At 37.4% G+C, this 15,984-nt stretch overlaps 1 protein-coding gene across 4 annotated transcripts in view; it reads left to right on the top strand.

Annotated features, from left to right (window-relative positions):
- LOC140506119 (tubulin-specific chaperone cofactor E-like protein) overlaps window positions 1–15,984 on the top strand; it is a 150,737-nt gene that overhangs the window by 31,506 nt on the left and 103,247 nt on the right. For all 4 annotated transcript variants that reach the window (XM_072612921.1, XM_072612923.1, XM_072612922.1 and 1 more), the window contains 3 exons: window positions 1,118–1,374; window positions 4,254–4,380; window positions 5,835–5,951. In XM_072612921.1, the coding sequence (XP_072469022.1) occupies window positions 1,118–1,374; window positions 4,254–4,380; window positions 5,835–5,951 (501 nt within the window). The remainder of the gene's footprint in view (window positions 1–1,117; window positions 1,375–4,253; window positions 4,381–5,834; window positions 5,952–15,984) is intronic.

Below are 15,984 nucleotides of genomic sequence, written 5' to 3'. Positions count from 1 at the left end.
CCACACTCCCATTACTGTTTCTTGCTCTCTAGTGTCCACATTACTTTTACTGCATTTTGAATGGGGAATGAGCTTAAAATAATGAATTTCTAAGATTTGTTGGTAGGGTTAAGATGATGTAGCAGTACTTCCTTTGGAATTCTGTGTGGTATTTGTTGGTGCCAGGACATGAGATGCCATCATTTGAATGGAATTTACCAGTACTTTTAAGAGGAGTGTTTTTCACTACTGGATCACCATTTTCCTTGCAGAGTGGGAGTTGGTTGGTGACGACAGGGACAGGGGAGGATCAAGGAGGGATCATAGTTCCTTTAAGGCATGTTAAGATTATCTGGTGTGATAAAAATCTTTTTGCTGTTTTTATTGGAGGTGATATTTTCATGGTTCAAAGATGAACTTATTGATGCTGTTTATCAAAATGTAGCTAGTTAGTAAACTGTACATGAAAAATGTGTATGTATAGCTGTTCAGTTTCAGTCTTTTTAAATGTTTATGAAACTATGGTGTTTAAATTGTTTAAACACATCAAAATTATCATATACTTGTAATGACCTCCCTGACGCCCTGCCACTTGCCAAATTTGATTTCCTACTCTCCATTTTAGTTTGATTTTTTTCTGTCCTTTGCATGAATTATTCCTTCATCTTTGATATTGCTCATGCTCTCCAGATAATAGCCTCCCTTCTTGCCATTCCCTCTCCAAATTCTATTTATTTCTGCAAGGCATAGCTCACCTTCCTGAATCTGCCCTTGACTACTGCTGTCCTCACTGACCTCATACTTTTCTAAACTGCTGTTGCACTAATAGTTTGCATTGTACAATTTACTTTTGAATTTCATGTTTTATTGTATTGTTTACATGTGTTTCACATGGGTTAGGCTTGTCCTTTCAGATAGATTATAAGATCTTAGGGTAGAGGGACCATGTCTTATACATCTTGTATCTTGTGTAACTCTTAACAAAGTTCCTTGCTTGGAGTAGGCACTCCATCAGTATTTGATATAAAATAAGTACATGTTTCCATTTACATTTTTGCCCTATCTTACCTATATATGGTTTATTAGACTTTTAAAAAAAAAATGTGAAATGAGAATGTCTTTGTTTCTTTCTCTGCAGGTTGGAGGAGCTCTTCCTGTGCCTTAATGACTATGAAACAGTGTCTTGTTCTTCTATTTGCTGTCAGTCTCTTAAGCTACTCCATATCACAGATAATAACCTTCAGGACTGGACTGAAATTCGAAAGTTAGGAGTTATGTTTCCTTCACTGGATACTCTCATCCTGGCCAACAATCATTTGAATGCCATTGAGGAGCCTGATGATTCCTTGGCAAGGTTGTTTCCCAATCTGCGTTCCATCAGCCTTCACAAGTCAGGTGGGGATTGAAGCCACAAAATTTTTTCCATTCTCCATGCAAATTGATCTAAGCTTATACATAAATGTAAAAGAAAGTGTGTGTTTTTCAGTCATATTCATCTTTTCTTTTGGCATTAATTTTCAGCTGTGATGACTCATTCTGTAATGACAAGCTAATGTATTTATATTTAATGCATTCTTTTCTTTTCCAGAAGAGCTTTGGTGTTATATAAATATTAATAAGTATAACAGTGTATAGATATTAATTTATATTTTATGTTTAGAGTGACCATGCTATGAAAATTCTCCATGAAAGACCTCTTTCTAATGCCTTATTGTGGCATCCAGGGGACCCTAGATTCTAGAAACTCTTCACAGACCCTCCTAGGATGGAAAAACTAAATACTTGTCATTTGTCTGTGAACAAACCTAAGTTCAGGAAGGCTTACCACCAAGCAACCATAATGTGATGAATTTTTCAGCCACAATTACTTTAAAAAGACCATCTGTGAACTTGCAGAGGGCTTGTTAACTGCATCAGTAGTGGGAGGACCCCCACTGATAAAATCACAGATGATTGAAGAAGCTATGAACATGGGGAAACAAATGAATGAACTAACTAACAAAAGACAGAGATTAGTTAGAGCATAAGGAAATATTAGCTGGAAAATCCTATTTGGATTTGAGTTTTAGAAACCTGCTGCTGACTTTCATACCTCCCTTTTCATTCCTGTGGTGTTTTTTTCCTAGTATACATTGCCATGTATTTAGCTTCTTCTTAATCCTACCCTTCACTGGGTTAAAAATTTTTAGCATATTTATTGAAACAACCTTCACCAAAGTTTTTATTCATGCCTCATTGTGGTGTGGAAATGCCCATGGATTCTCAGCAATTAGATCAGTGGAATATAAGATCTGGAAAAATCTTACCATGCTAGAAAGACCTTAATTCTGTCTGATGATAGATTGTATGCCTTGTATCTAAGAACCATCCAGTTGAACTAAGTTCAGAGATGCTTGTCATCAGGTACGTTTGCAGGGTGAAGATTTTGTTGATCACAGCAATTCAGAAGGAGTTATCTGCTAAGTCATAGGAGGAGTTGCAATCTGTATCCATGGAGGAGTACCACAAAAATGTAATTATAGGTCCTTCATGTACTGAAACAACTGTAAAACTAAAAATGGCTTTCATATAGAACTGAGAGTTAAGGATTTGATTTACATAACAGTAGAGTTATGGAAAGAGAGATAAATAAGAAAAAGAAGATAAATTAGAAAAGAAAGATAAGCTGATTATTTTTCAGATACACATTTTTTGAGTTATTTTCTTTTCAAAAATAGTTTTCTGTTGATTCCATTGTCTATATTTCCCCTTGTTTTCATCCCCACACTCCTGTCTCAGAGAGCTATCCCCTAAAATCAGTAACTTTTTTGAAATAGAAAAAGAGAAAAAAATATAGCAAATGTGATCAGTACATCGGAAAAAGCCTGTGTGCCAACTTATGGGTTTAATTTATGTAAAAGTTTGGAGGTTGATAGATGAATTATACATACATATGTGTGTGTGTATGTATGTATATACATTTCACCTTAAGAAAGTTGATTACTTTTCAAATTTGTATCCCTTGAGTTAACTGTTTTCTTCCTCCTCCTAGATACAAAGACCATTCTGGAGCCAGGAGGACAGTTATGATTGGGTGTATTTATGAAGTAAATTACTTCCCTACCCTTAACCTTCCTGAAGGTTGACAGAAGCAGGAAGGGACTGAGGTCTTTGTCACATGGACCCTTGAGTAGCTCTGTTATATTACAGGAATGCTTTTCTGGCCTGAGCCAAATATTGACCAGGATGGGATATTTGATCTTAACAAAAGGCAGGATTTCATCTTGGGACTGAAAAGTCTATTCTTTAAACTTGCTGCATTGTAGTTAGGCATTTCAATTTATATCTATCAGATCACTTATTTTGAAAATACCACATATCTTCTGTCCCCAAAGGTAATGGTTTTGTGGTGTTTATTGAAACTCTTTGATTTTTATTTTAATTTGTTTTTATCCTTCCCACCACAATAGCAACAATAAATTTCTCGTATGGGTAATAGGATATCTGGTGAATAAAGACTCAAATGATCCAAATTATTATCTTTCCAATAAATAAGAAAAGTAATCGGTTTTGGCTGCATTGATCTCCCCATATTTCAGAATTCATCACCTACAGCTAAGTGAAAAATTGAATATGACTCAACACTTTTCAAAAATTGTATCATATGGCTCTGTAGGTAAAGAGAGTCAGTGACGCTTACTCTAGAGTATAGCGGAGAAATGTCTTTCCTCCAAATTGCCAGTAGAAATCTAAGCAGTGTCAATGAAGAATCACTGGATAAATGAACATTGTAGAATGAGACTGCTTCTCCATCTCCTGACAGCTTGTGGGTCAAAGTATAACTGCTGTTATAATATAAGGAGACTAATATTGTGACTTACTGCATTCTCATGCCTCTGGATAGCTCGTATTTCTGCAACACTTTAAAGTTTACAAAGTACTTTCTCCACAGCATCCCAGTGAAAGAGGTAATACATATAAGATCATTCTCTAGCCAGAAACAGAAGCTCTGAGCTGTGACGTGAGTTTCCTCTGGTCACCAAACTCCTAAGTGTGTGAGTCAGGATTCAAACTCAAGTCTCCTGACCCCAAGGCCAAAGCTCTTTCCATTACACCATGCTGACTTTCCATCGTTTGCTAAAGAGATTTTTAGGCTCTATAGCTAGTGTACAGGCCTTTGTTTCTTTTTTAAAAATCACATTATTTTAATTAATTTAATCCATTTTTTATCTTTTAATCTCGTAAATTCATTGTATGCTGTTGTTTTTACTTAAAGAAAATTTTTCTCAAAGCAGGTCTGCATTCCTGGGAAGACATTGACAAACTCAATTCATTCCCCAAACTTGAAGAAGTAAGATTGCTAGGGATACCTCTTCTGCAGCCATATACCACTGAAGAGCGCAGGAAACTGGTGATAGCCAGGTCTGTTTTGGTTGATTCTTCTCTCCTATCGTGAATGTGACGAGGCTTTCCTTGAGGCACAAGGCTACTGTTTGGGCAGGATGATGGAAAGAAACATCCTAGTGAGTGTACCTGCAACAGTACCAGTATGCAGTAGCTACTTCTGGAAGAAGCTCCCTCTGGAGCGCTAAGATTTTGAATGAAGGGAAAAATAGTTGAGAAGAAAAAGCAAAAAATTGTCAGCCCAGTAAGAGCCACAGAGTCAAAAGAATTTATTGTCTTGGAGGTGGGAGGGGAGAGGAAGGAGGGGAATATATAGATGACACAGTGGATAGAGCCACTGGGTCTAGTCAGGGAGACCTGAGTTCAAATCCAGCCTTACATACTTAACTGGCTGTGTGACCTTGGGTAAGTCACTTCACCTCTTTTTGCCTTAGTTTCTCAAATGTAAAATAGAGATAGTAACAATATTTACCTCCAAGAAATGTTGTAAGGATCAAATGAGATAATAATTATAAAGTGTTTAGTACAGTGCCTGGCACATAGCACTACAAATATGTTATTATTATTTTACCTGTTAATAATTGGAACATTTGGAATATTATTTTGGGGCATGCAGGAAAGTGGAATTTATTGAGAATTCTTGTTTAAATCAACCATATTTTCCATGCCAGTATAAATGGTCACTTGGAATATATTAGAAACAGCTTTTTTTTTTCCTTAAATCATAAATTGGTTTAGAGATGCTTATATTCCCCAGCTTTCTCTTCCCAAGTTTCCTGCCTCCTCTGCCCTTGACAGATCCTAAAGTAACTCGTTGCCATGTAATATGTTTCTTTAGCTGAAGATGAGATTCTGGAAGAGTCATCAGGAAAACTGTGGCTTTGATTTTTTTAGTACTAAGTAAAACATGTAGTACATAGTTTTGGAAGGCTTTAGATACAATGTGTGTCCTAAAAGGAACAGCCTCTCTAACAGTGAATCGATCTGAACTAAAATAACTCAGCAGCCACTTTGCTTCTTTAAAATTAGATTAACTTGCATATAATAACTTATTAAAAGAATCAGTCTCTGTGTACTTTCAAAGGAAGCACTTATTCTCTGCAGGTCATTTGATTTACATAGTTCTTCTCCAAGCATTATTATTTTCTAATATCTGAACTCTCAAGCTTATAAGTATTTATTCCTTTTCATAACCATTTCCGCAGAAGGTAAAACATGACAACAAAGGAATTCCTGTGACTAGAAAGTCAGCTTCAGAATACCTTACTTTTGCTTTTCCTTTCCTATCACATTGTTTATGTCTTCTTCACATCTTCATTTCATGTCAGTGTTACTCTTATTAGGATGACAAAGGATTTACTTTATTTCAGAGACGTTAAGTCTCAATCCTAAACCAGAGCATCTTCCATTTGGCAGACTGAATTAATACTTTAAGTTTTTCAAAGGGTCTTTATTTTGACTTTAACTTACAGATTGCCATCAGTTTCCAAACTTAATGGCAGTGTTGTTACTGATGGAGAGCGAGAAGACTCTGAGCGGTTTTTCATCCGTTATTATGTGGATGTCCCCCAGGAGGAAGTACCATTCAGGTAAAAATTCCTGAACAGTTAATCAAGACTATTTAGAAAGTGATTTGATTAAAAAATACTTGTATTTTAGGTCAACAATTTTAGTGATTCAGACAACTTGCTTTCTTAGATTATTTAGCTTTTTCAAAGCCCAGTTGTGCCTTTGTTACTGGCTTTCTCTGTAGTTGTTGATATTGTCTCAAGTTCAAAGACGAGAAGATTCAAAAGGCTACTTGCATAGTGGACAAAGAAAATAGGTAATGGGAGAGAGACACAAGAGCCAGACATGAGATGTAACAAAGAGCGTGAGCATACACGCCAGCCTACTTTCCTCTGCTCTAGGACAATATATTTGCTCGAACTTGTCTTATGTGAGAACCAGCATGGTAGAGAGAACTGAACTTGAAGTTAGGCAACCTGGGTTTGCATCCCAATTCTGACCTGATAGCTTTGTGTGACCCCTGGCAAGTCACAAGTCTTTTGTCTATAAAACAAGGATAATAATTCTTCCCTACCTGCCTCAAGGCTATTGAGAGGAGAGTGCTTTGTAAGCCCTGAGTGGCCACTTCTGCGCTGCTCTTTCCCAAACTTATGCCACTGATTCTTTCTGATCCTCTTCTTCAGTAGGTCATTTCTTTTTACACATATTCCGCAAGTTAACCTATCATTTCATATTGTAGACTCTTCAGAAATATCCTGGGCTTCACCAACATAAGAGAGGTGTAAAATATGGAGAGATCTGAGAGAGGAACAATGAAAACGACAAAGGGGGTGGAAAATAGGTCTCTGAGGAGTTGTTTAAGTTGGCATTGTTGAGCTTTCATAGAAGGCCAGGGTGGACATGATGAACAATTTTGGTTTCTAACGAGTTGCTGTCAGGAAATTTTGAGGTTCCTTTGAAATTTCTCTGAAGCCTTAGAGTCTGAAAGTTTTAAACACTATATAGTTTAAAAATAAACCTTAAAACAATTAGGTTTTGTTCTTGAAGCTTGTTGTGCAAGAAACATAAGTTTTCAGGGAAGTGATTATCATTGCATCTTTTGGCATGACTCTATGGTATTTTCACAGGAGATGGCAAGATTCTGGCTTTGAACATGCCAGATGATAGAACTGTCATTCAGCAGACATTTATTAAACATTTCTTATGTGCCAGGCACTGTGCTGCAAGCACTGGGCATACCAAGAAAGACAAGAGATAGTAGCCCTGCCTTCAAGGAAAGCTTACAGTCTATTGAGGGAGAGATAAACAAAAGAGGGAAGGCACTAGAACAATGGGGATCAGGAAAGTCTTCCTGGAGAAGGTAGGATTTTAGCTGGAATTTGAAGGAAGCCAGAAGGCAGAGCTGAGGAGGGAGAAGATTCTAGGGAATGCGGGGAGGAGAGATGGGAGTGGCAATAACCAGATAAAATGCCCGGAGTTAGAAATGGAGTATCTTGCTGAAGAAACAGCCAGGAAGATGTTCACAGGGTACCTGGGGGCTGACTTCTTGTCAGTGGGATGATAAAAGAAGATCATTCTCTGTCCTCATGAAAGTGGGGACATCTGTTACACTCTAGACCTTTCATCATGGAATATTTTAGCAGTATTGGAGCTAGCTATAGTTTCACTTAAGTGGTAGACAAATTTGCCCTTTTGTTTTGGCATTAAAAAGAGTCATGAATAAAGGAATAGAAAAGTATAAGTACAGTAAGATGTACTTATTAGTTAGAATATAATAATATAATAATAATAATTAGTTAATTATTAGAAAGAGGGACGTGATAGCGTGGTGTCATTATTTTCTTTGCTTTCCATGGATCTCTTTTACCAACTCCTTACTCATTTCCTCTCTAAAACAAAAACATTGTTGAGTAGGAAAATCATGATAAATATCAGAGTAAACAGTATTAGGTGAAATTATGTCTCAGTAAGAAAATGTGTATTCAAGAATGACATTTGATTGTTAATACCTTGTACTTGTTGGTTTTAAGGCAGCATTGTGCCTTAAAGAATGCTGAATTTGGAATTAATTTAACCTGGGTGTTCAAATCCCAGTTTTGACACCTCACTCTCAATGGAACCTTTAGTAATATCCTCACCTGGATATCAGCTTCCTCATCTGTAAAATGAGGAATATAAGGCCCCTTCCAGCTCTTAAGTTTATAGTTCTGTATCTTTCTTCATCTAGCCATAGAATTTATCTTCTCTAGATCCCAAGGATGAAAAGCTGACCTAATTTACATGTCATCTCTTACTTGGCTTAAAGAGTGCTGCTTGTACTTCCCCTTTGCTGTTTGGTTCACTGTACTGTCCATCCCCTTTCATTCTTCTGACCTTCTGCAAAATGCAAAATGGGTCTTCCTATGTAAGGCGTAACTTTTTTTAATTGTAAAAAAAATAACAGTAACTGTTATTATATAGCACTTTAAAGTTTGCACTAAGCCTCCCAACAACCCTATGGAATAGATACTAAAGGTGCTATTAACCTCAATTTACAGATGAAGAAATAGACTCACAGATGGTAAGTAACTTGCTTATGGTTTTAAACATCAGGGACAAGATTTAAGCTCAGGTTTTCTTGACTCTAAGGCCAGCAGCTTATTCATTGTTATCTAGAGGGAATATACATGTTTTTGATTATTTGAATGTCCTTTATGATAGCAAAATTTCTTTATAAACAAGCTAGATTATTTAGTGACATCTGTTTTCAAATATAGAGTTACTTAGCAACATATGAATTTACAGGTGACCCAGAGATTTTCATATGCTGTTTTTTCTGACCAAGAAAGGTGTGCAGATTCTAGTTATCTGCAACCTCTGAATTCATATGATGGAGCAGCATGAAATTTTTGATGGGCTGAGGGGAAAATGAACCAGGCAGGGAGTTTTTGTAACTTCTTACAGGTGACCAGTTAACTTTTTTTTCCTACTCTTTACTGGTAGAGGGAATTGGAAGTTCAGCCTTTATAACATAGCCAGTTCTGGCAGTAATGATCTTACACTCATGGTTTCAGGATAACTAAGCAATCTACCATCTGTTTTGTGTTGTCTGTTTACTGTGTAAGGCGGGAGAGGATGAGAAATCTCTATTCTCTGTTTCTTGGCCTTTCAACACTGTGGAATCCACCTTCTCAATCAATGAGCTCTTTATTTAAATGCATTCAGCTGTGCACTGTCTCTTAGAGACGGGTGCAGCCATGAAAGTCTGTTTTTTCCAGTCCAGAGAACTGTTAATACTCTTTCAGAATATGTTCAGCCTGTGCTTGCAGGTGACTGGAAAGGTGCTGCCTTTGGTCATATTTCAGTTACTGACTCATATTTTTAGTAGGAGAGCTTTCAGGAAATGTTAACTTTAGGCTGTAGCTGAGGTTCCAAAGACAACTAACAGAACTGATATTCATGTTGGAAACATTTTTGAAGTCTGCCGACACAATCTGATAAGGAGGTGTAGGGGTCTGTGAGGCAGCAAAGAGAGCATCCTCCTGGTATAGACATCACTTCCTACCAGTTCATAGAAGCCATGCAAGGGATGGCCTTTGCAGGAGAGCTGTGAAGAATCCCATATGCCAAATACTCTCTTGTTTTCTTTCAGGATTACTCATGATCTGCTGTAGTACTCATGGTATTAAATTATTTAGGAGATATTGAAATATGGGGAGTCATTCAGTTCTTTAATTGCTTTCTATTTCCATTCTTTTTTTTTTCCATTTTTTTCCTACATCTCATGTTAAGAATGGCTAAGATCCACCATCTACCAGTATGTTTTTCAGTTAATTACAGTAAATTGCTTTGAAACAGTTCTTAAAACTTTGATATTTGCTCCCTCCAGAGGCGTAGATCACAGTTCACCCACAACTTCTTGTCCCGTGCAACTCTTGTCCATGTCCTCCCATATATTCTCTGCTGGGGGGCACTTCCTCTGGACCTCTTGAGTTGTTCTTCAGTTATTCCTCATAATCACTGCCTGACCAGTCTACCTTAGTCAGATCTTTAAAAAGAGGAATACAGTCCCTTTTCTTGATGATGTGGTTGGGAAGATAACCCAGTCAGTAGCTAAGATACAAGATTCATTTGTAAGCTTTTGGTAAATGTGGGAATGTAAGTGAGAAAGGGACTTAGTGTTCTAAAGCATTATTACAGAAAGAGATGCAAGGAGTCAGGCAGACGTTCAAGCCTGGCCTCTGAGATAGACTTTCTGTGAACCTCGGCAAGTCCCTTTACTGCTCAGATCCCATGCAGTTTTCTAATCCTGGAAGTTGCAAAGTACTTTGCCAGACTACATTGGTTAAAAGGAATTTACTAAATGAATCACAGAAACAGAGTAAAAAAATAGAACTTTTAAAATTCAGGAACTGAAACATCACAGAATTTGAAGTAAAGCAAGTTGTGAGGTTTTCCCTTTTGATTGGACAGAATACAACTTTTGGTCTCTAAGATTATGCAATTTCTTTTAAGGAAAAATGATTCTGGCATGTGTATATGTATCATCTCTGTGTTTATTATTTTGGTCCCCCTTCATCAGTTGTCTGTAACCTGGCCTACATCACGTTGCCTGAGGTGACTCATTTTTTGTTTTATTTTCTATTTTTCACCTCCCTTTATCCTTTGACACTTAATGAGTGTGCATAGCTCTCTTCTTTCATGCAATTAAAACTTGTTTTCCTTTGGGGAAGTAATGTATCATGTGTTGTGTATTTTATGGGCTGATAGGTTTATTGACTTAAGGAGTCTTTAAAAAATTTTCCCCATTTTGCATCCCAGCAGGAATAAATAAAACCAAAAAAGGTAGGAGACAGTTGACTGATAGGCAGAGGAGGAGAGGGACATCAGTGAGAGATGTAAGTGCCAGAACTAGGTTGCTTTGAAGGCTTTTCTTTGCTATTATACTCCCCTTGGCCCCTTGGTTTCTTTGTGCCCCTTTAAGAATTCTTTAGATCCTGACTTGGGAAATCCTTAGGCCTGAAATCAAAATAGGTCATGGTTTTTCAGACATGTTAATTTTAATTGTTGATGGTAAAACTCCTTTGCAAAATATGAAGAATATTTCTTCTCATAAAACTAATGGTTGTCCAAATAGACTTATTGTTTCTCATATTATTTTGAGAGTAGGGTAGTGGCCTTTCTTTGGCCCCTCCTCCCTGATAAAGGCGCATTTTGTCTAGGATGCTAGAAAAATCCTAGTTTACTCTGCCCTTTCCTCCTTCTCCTTACAGACAGAGGGCCTGCTGTTGTCCATTTGACATGAGTCTCCTGGGTTTCTCCGCATGGCCAGACTCTGTCATCCCCAGACAGGGGCAGTAACACAGCACTGCTCACATTAAGCTGTGAGCTGGATGAGAAACAAAAGGGGCATTCTCCAAAGTGTACAGTGGAGAGCTTCTGAAATGCTAGCTCTTCCCTGAAGCTTAGGGTCTTTGTCATTTCAATTACCTCGTGCTTTGTTTTGACTTCTTGCCACTTTCCCAGCCTAGCAAAAAATGTGCTACCTCCCCTCTCTTGATCGGAGATGTATACATATGTCTGTATGTGCTGGTGAGGAAATCTCCAAGAGGACCAACCCTCCAGAATCATGATCTTGGGGTAATTATCTTTTGTGTCTGAACTTTATAACTTGGAAATTTTGAAATGCATTGCTTTACTGCTCATCTGACTGATAGCACATATTCTACCATCTTTAATGGGAAAGAGAAAAAGAATCAGATATTTAGCCCCACAAGGAATATTTTCTGGCCTTTTAGCTAAAGAGCTAGGTATTCTTGATAACTATCTTGAGGGGAAAAAAGAGGAAAAAAATTTTACTCCTTTAAAAAGTCTTTATTAGTCCACAAGCTATTGTTCCCAAGTTCTTTGTCCAACTTTGGGTGTCAGTGGTGTTTGATGATTGTAACCATCCTGAAGAGACATTAATGCTGTAAGACATACTCTCAATTTTTCTTAAAATTACGGCTTTCTTAGTACAATTATTCTTTAAATTGATTACAAATCCTTGGCCTGTAGGTTTGTGCTGACTTTTATGTAGCTTGTGAGTAGGGATTGTTTTCATTCTTTGTTCTTTTGTCCCCAGTGTCAAACATAGTGTTTAGCACGTGGTAGGTACTTAATAAATACTTGTCTATTGATTGACTGACTTGTTTTTGTACTGATAGTTGTTGAGGAATTCTCTGGAACCTATTAAATAGAGTCTTTTGATATGAACCTATGATTTCCTTAGTGTGGTGAACTCCCAATGTGAAAAATCCCTACACTGATGCAGCTTAACAGCTAGTTATAGAGAAGTGCTTCAGGCCCTGAGAAAATTGGTGGCGTGCTCATAGTCATACAACCAGTACATATCAGAGGCAGGAGCTGAACCCGTGTCTTCTTGACTTTTAATGGTCCTTTGTCCATTACACCATGCCGCCTCTCAAGTTGAGAGTGTTATTATCAGTTTTACCAAGTAAAGAATCTTAGGCACCAAGAGACTGTGATTTGCCCAAGAGCAATGGAAGTCTTTGCCCAAACTAGAAATAAAAGTCCTATGTCCTAATTCCTAGTCTATAATTTTGTACTTGGATGTCAAGCCATTAGTTCAGTCTCAGATTGTCCAAAACTTAACACCTTCCACCTCTCTCACAGTTTACCTGCTTCTTTCAGTGGAATCACCATGTTTCTAATCATCCAGGTTGGAGGAAATTCCAGTCCCCTTTAGCTTTTCTAGTCAGTCACCAAATCCTATAAGTGTGTTTCCTATCTGTCCCTTTCCTTCCACATTACCACCTTAGTCCTGACTCTAATCACTTTTTTCCTGGATTATCTATTACAACAGCATCCTGTTTGATTCTAGTCCTGTCTATCCTCTCCCAATCCCTCCAGCTCTGCCCCACCCTCCCACATACATATTAATCCATTTTATTACTGCCAGATTAAGTTTTTCTTAACATTTCATGTCACTCCTCTATTAAGAAGTCTGTAATGATTCCCTGTTTCCTATTCCTTCAACATCTAAGTATCTTTGCCTGGTTTTGAAGGCTCTATATAATCTGGACCACTCTGCCTGTCTAGCCTGTTTCTCCAACACATACCTTCTTTTATAATAAGACTGCAAACCTTATTTTCCTGAACAAATCAAGCCTATTTCAGTCTCTGTGCTTTTGCTCATGATGACCTCGACCTGTCCAAAATCTATCCATCTTTTCAAAGCCAGCTTCAGTTTTTTCATAAAGCCTTCGCTGACTACATCTGCCTTTGCATCAATATCCCTTCCAGTCAATTCACTGGTAGGTGTATACTGGGTAACTGCTGTATGCAAGGTAACCACATGAGGTAAGCACTGAGTCGGGATACAAAAAAAAAAAACCAAAAAAAAACCAGTTGTGAGACAGAATTCCTGCCTTCAAGGAATATTCATTCTAGTTGGGAAAATAAGTCTATGTGCCATGAACACATGTACACAATAAGTACCACATTAGTGATATAGATGGAGAGTAAGTTTTATAGGTATTTAAGAGAAAGGAGAGTTTACTTTTGACCTGGGTTGTCTAGAAAGGCTTCTGAAAACATGTGAAATAAGAGCAAGGTCATTGCCTTCATGGAGAATTGTATGAATAGAGGTGGGAAAGATCAGGTGTGTTTAGACGGTAGTGAGCCGCAACATAAATGAAAGTCATGGTCACTTGCTTTAGAAACTAAAAGGCGATTTAAAATTGATGTTGTTCTTTGCCAGAGAATAAAGTACTTTCCAAGTTATTTTTCTTAAGAATTACAGAGCAGAAAGAGGCAGTTACAAATACAATGAAAAGGGCCTAGAAATGAGGCCTTTTTAGTCCCACCTCTTTGGGCTTCTGTTACCTTTTTGATAAAGATAAAGGATTATACTGGATGGTGGAAGAAATGGGCAAAGCTCTCTGGTTCGGGAGGACCTGGATTCAAATCCCACCTCTGACACTCTATATGAACTTGGTCAAGTCACAACCCCTCCCCTCCCAACCTCAGTTTCCTCACTTGTGTAATGAGGGAGTTAGTCTTAGATGCTCCAGCTCTAACGTTTTATGACTGAATTAACCTTTGCTTTCTATGTATATGTTTTATTCAAGATTCATTTTCAGATTAAAATGTATGAAAAGGGAGGCTAACATTTTCAGGTTCTATGCGAAAGCTTCATTCATTCAACATCCACATACTAAAAAGGCTTAAGTAAGTCCATTGGTGGAGAGTTAGTTAGATCTCTGATACATATGGTACAGATCTCGGTGTTTTATATACATATATATATATATATATATATATATATATATATATATATATATATATATATAAATGTACTGCTCAGGTAGGAGTTAGGTGAGATTCCTTTGTGATCTCTTCTAACCCTGAGATTCTGTGAGTGTTGGAAGTATGGAGTTGGACAGCCAAGGAAAGGAAGATTTCTGTAATGCTGACTGCTTTGCCTAACAATCATGGGATAAGGAAGATAAGAGGACAGAATTTCTCCTTGGCATAGCCTCACTCTTCATATCCCTCGTTGGGTAAGTCCCACCTTCAGACCTACTGTACTCGTTTACACATATTTCAGCTGCTTGTGATGAAAACATCTTGCAGAACTGATATAAACTTTCCCCCCAAGTCATTGTCTTTAATTAATTACTTCATTAAGTTTAAAAAGAAGCCTAACAGCCTGCTCCCAGGTGTGTTTTCTTCACAAGGTTGCATCTGGCTTTTGGTTCCCTTTACCAGTCTCTGTGCCTTTTTTGCTCCTGCAGACTTTAGAAGGGTAGGTAGCAGTGTTTTGTTTCCCACTCAATAAAGTCAGTTACTGTTAGAGAACCACAATGGAAAGGGACAGTAAATTCTTAGACCACATTGTTCTGAACTATGTACATCCATTGCTACATGATACTACCTGATGTTTACCAAAAAGGCTATTTTTAGTAGTTCATTCTCAGCGTTATCCTCCGAACTCCACTTGTGACATATCCCCCATTTTAGAAGTCAGACATTAGAGGTGCAGAGAGATTGACTGGATTGCTGCTTATGGTTAGGTAACAAAGTTAATGAGAAGGATAAAATGAGAATTTAAGTGACAAGTTTCTGAGTATTACTTTAGAGGACAGAATCATGTTATCCTTTCAGAGATATTGGGATTATTGATATGTGATTTTGGAGATAATTGCAGTTCCATTTGAATTTAACTTTAATTGAAAACAGAATATCTGAACTAAAAAACTAAGAGATTGATTCTGAAATTTTCTGTTTGTATTTCTGAATAGCCTAGAAGATTTTGATTTCATTTATGTAAAGGTATGTCCTTTTTAAGAGAATCCAGTATACAAATTGTTTAATTTGCAGAATAAATAAAATAATAGTAATTGTCACAAAATGTCTTTGCTATTTTTAAGTTCCCTCTAAAATAGTAATTGTTCATAAAGTGTTTATGTAACACTTTGCTCGCAAGAACCCTTTATGGCAGGCAATATAATACTCTTCGTCTCTTTCCCAGATGAGGATGCTAAAACTCAGGAGGTTAAGTAAGCACCTTGCCTACTTTCACACAACTAATAAGTACTGGAACCACAGTTTGAACCCAGGTCTCTTCGCTCTATATCCAGGCCTTTTTGTTTTATCACATTGCCTCTTATAATAGGTTTGTCTCTTGCATTTAAAGCCTTTTACAATATGGGTCCAGCCTACCTTTTCAGACTTAATACATGTTATTCTCTTTCATGCATTTGACAAGCTAGCCAAAGTGGCTTGTTTGATGTCCCTTATTTCTGGAATGAACTCCTTCCTCTTCCTCAGTCTCCCATTTAGATTACCTAGCTTCCTTTAAAATTCACCTTGGGAATTACCTTCTACACAAGGCATTCCTTTTTCTTCCTTACCCTTCCCCAATTACCAACACTGACCTCCACTCTGAAATTACCTTAATTCTTTATAAGTTTCATATCTTCTTTTATGTGTTCATGTTGCTTTTCCTGTTACAATGTAAGCTGCTCCAGGGCACAGACTATTTCTGTTTTTGTATCTCCTAAGCATGCCACAGTGCCTGATATAAAATAGATACTTAGTAAATGCTCATTCCTTGCTTGCTTGATTAAT

Source organism: Notamacropus eugenii, chromosome 5, assembly GCF_028372415.1.
Source record: "Notamacropus eugenii isolate mMacEug1 chromosome 5, mMacEug1.pri_v2, whole genome shotgun sequence".
Taxonomy (NCBI): Eukaryota; Metazoa; Chordata; class Mammalia; order Diprotodontia; family Macropodidae; genus Notamacropus; species Notamacropus eugenii.
Note: the sequence above shows the minus strand (reverse complement) of the source record. Positions and strands in the feature narration are given on the sequence as shown.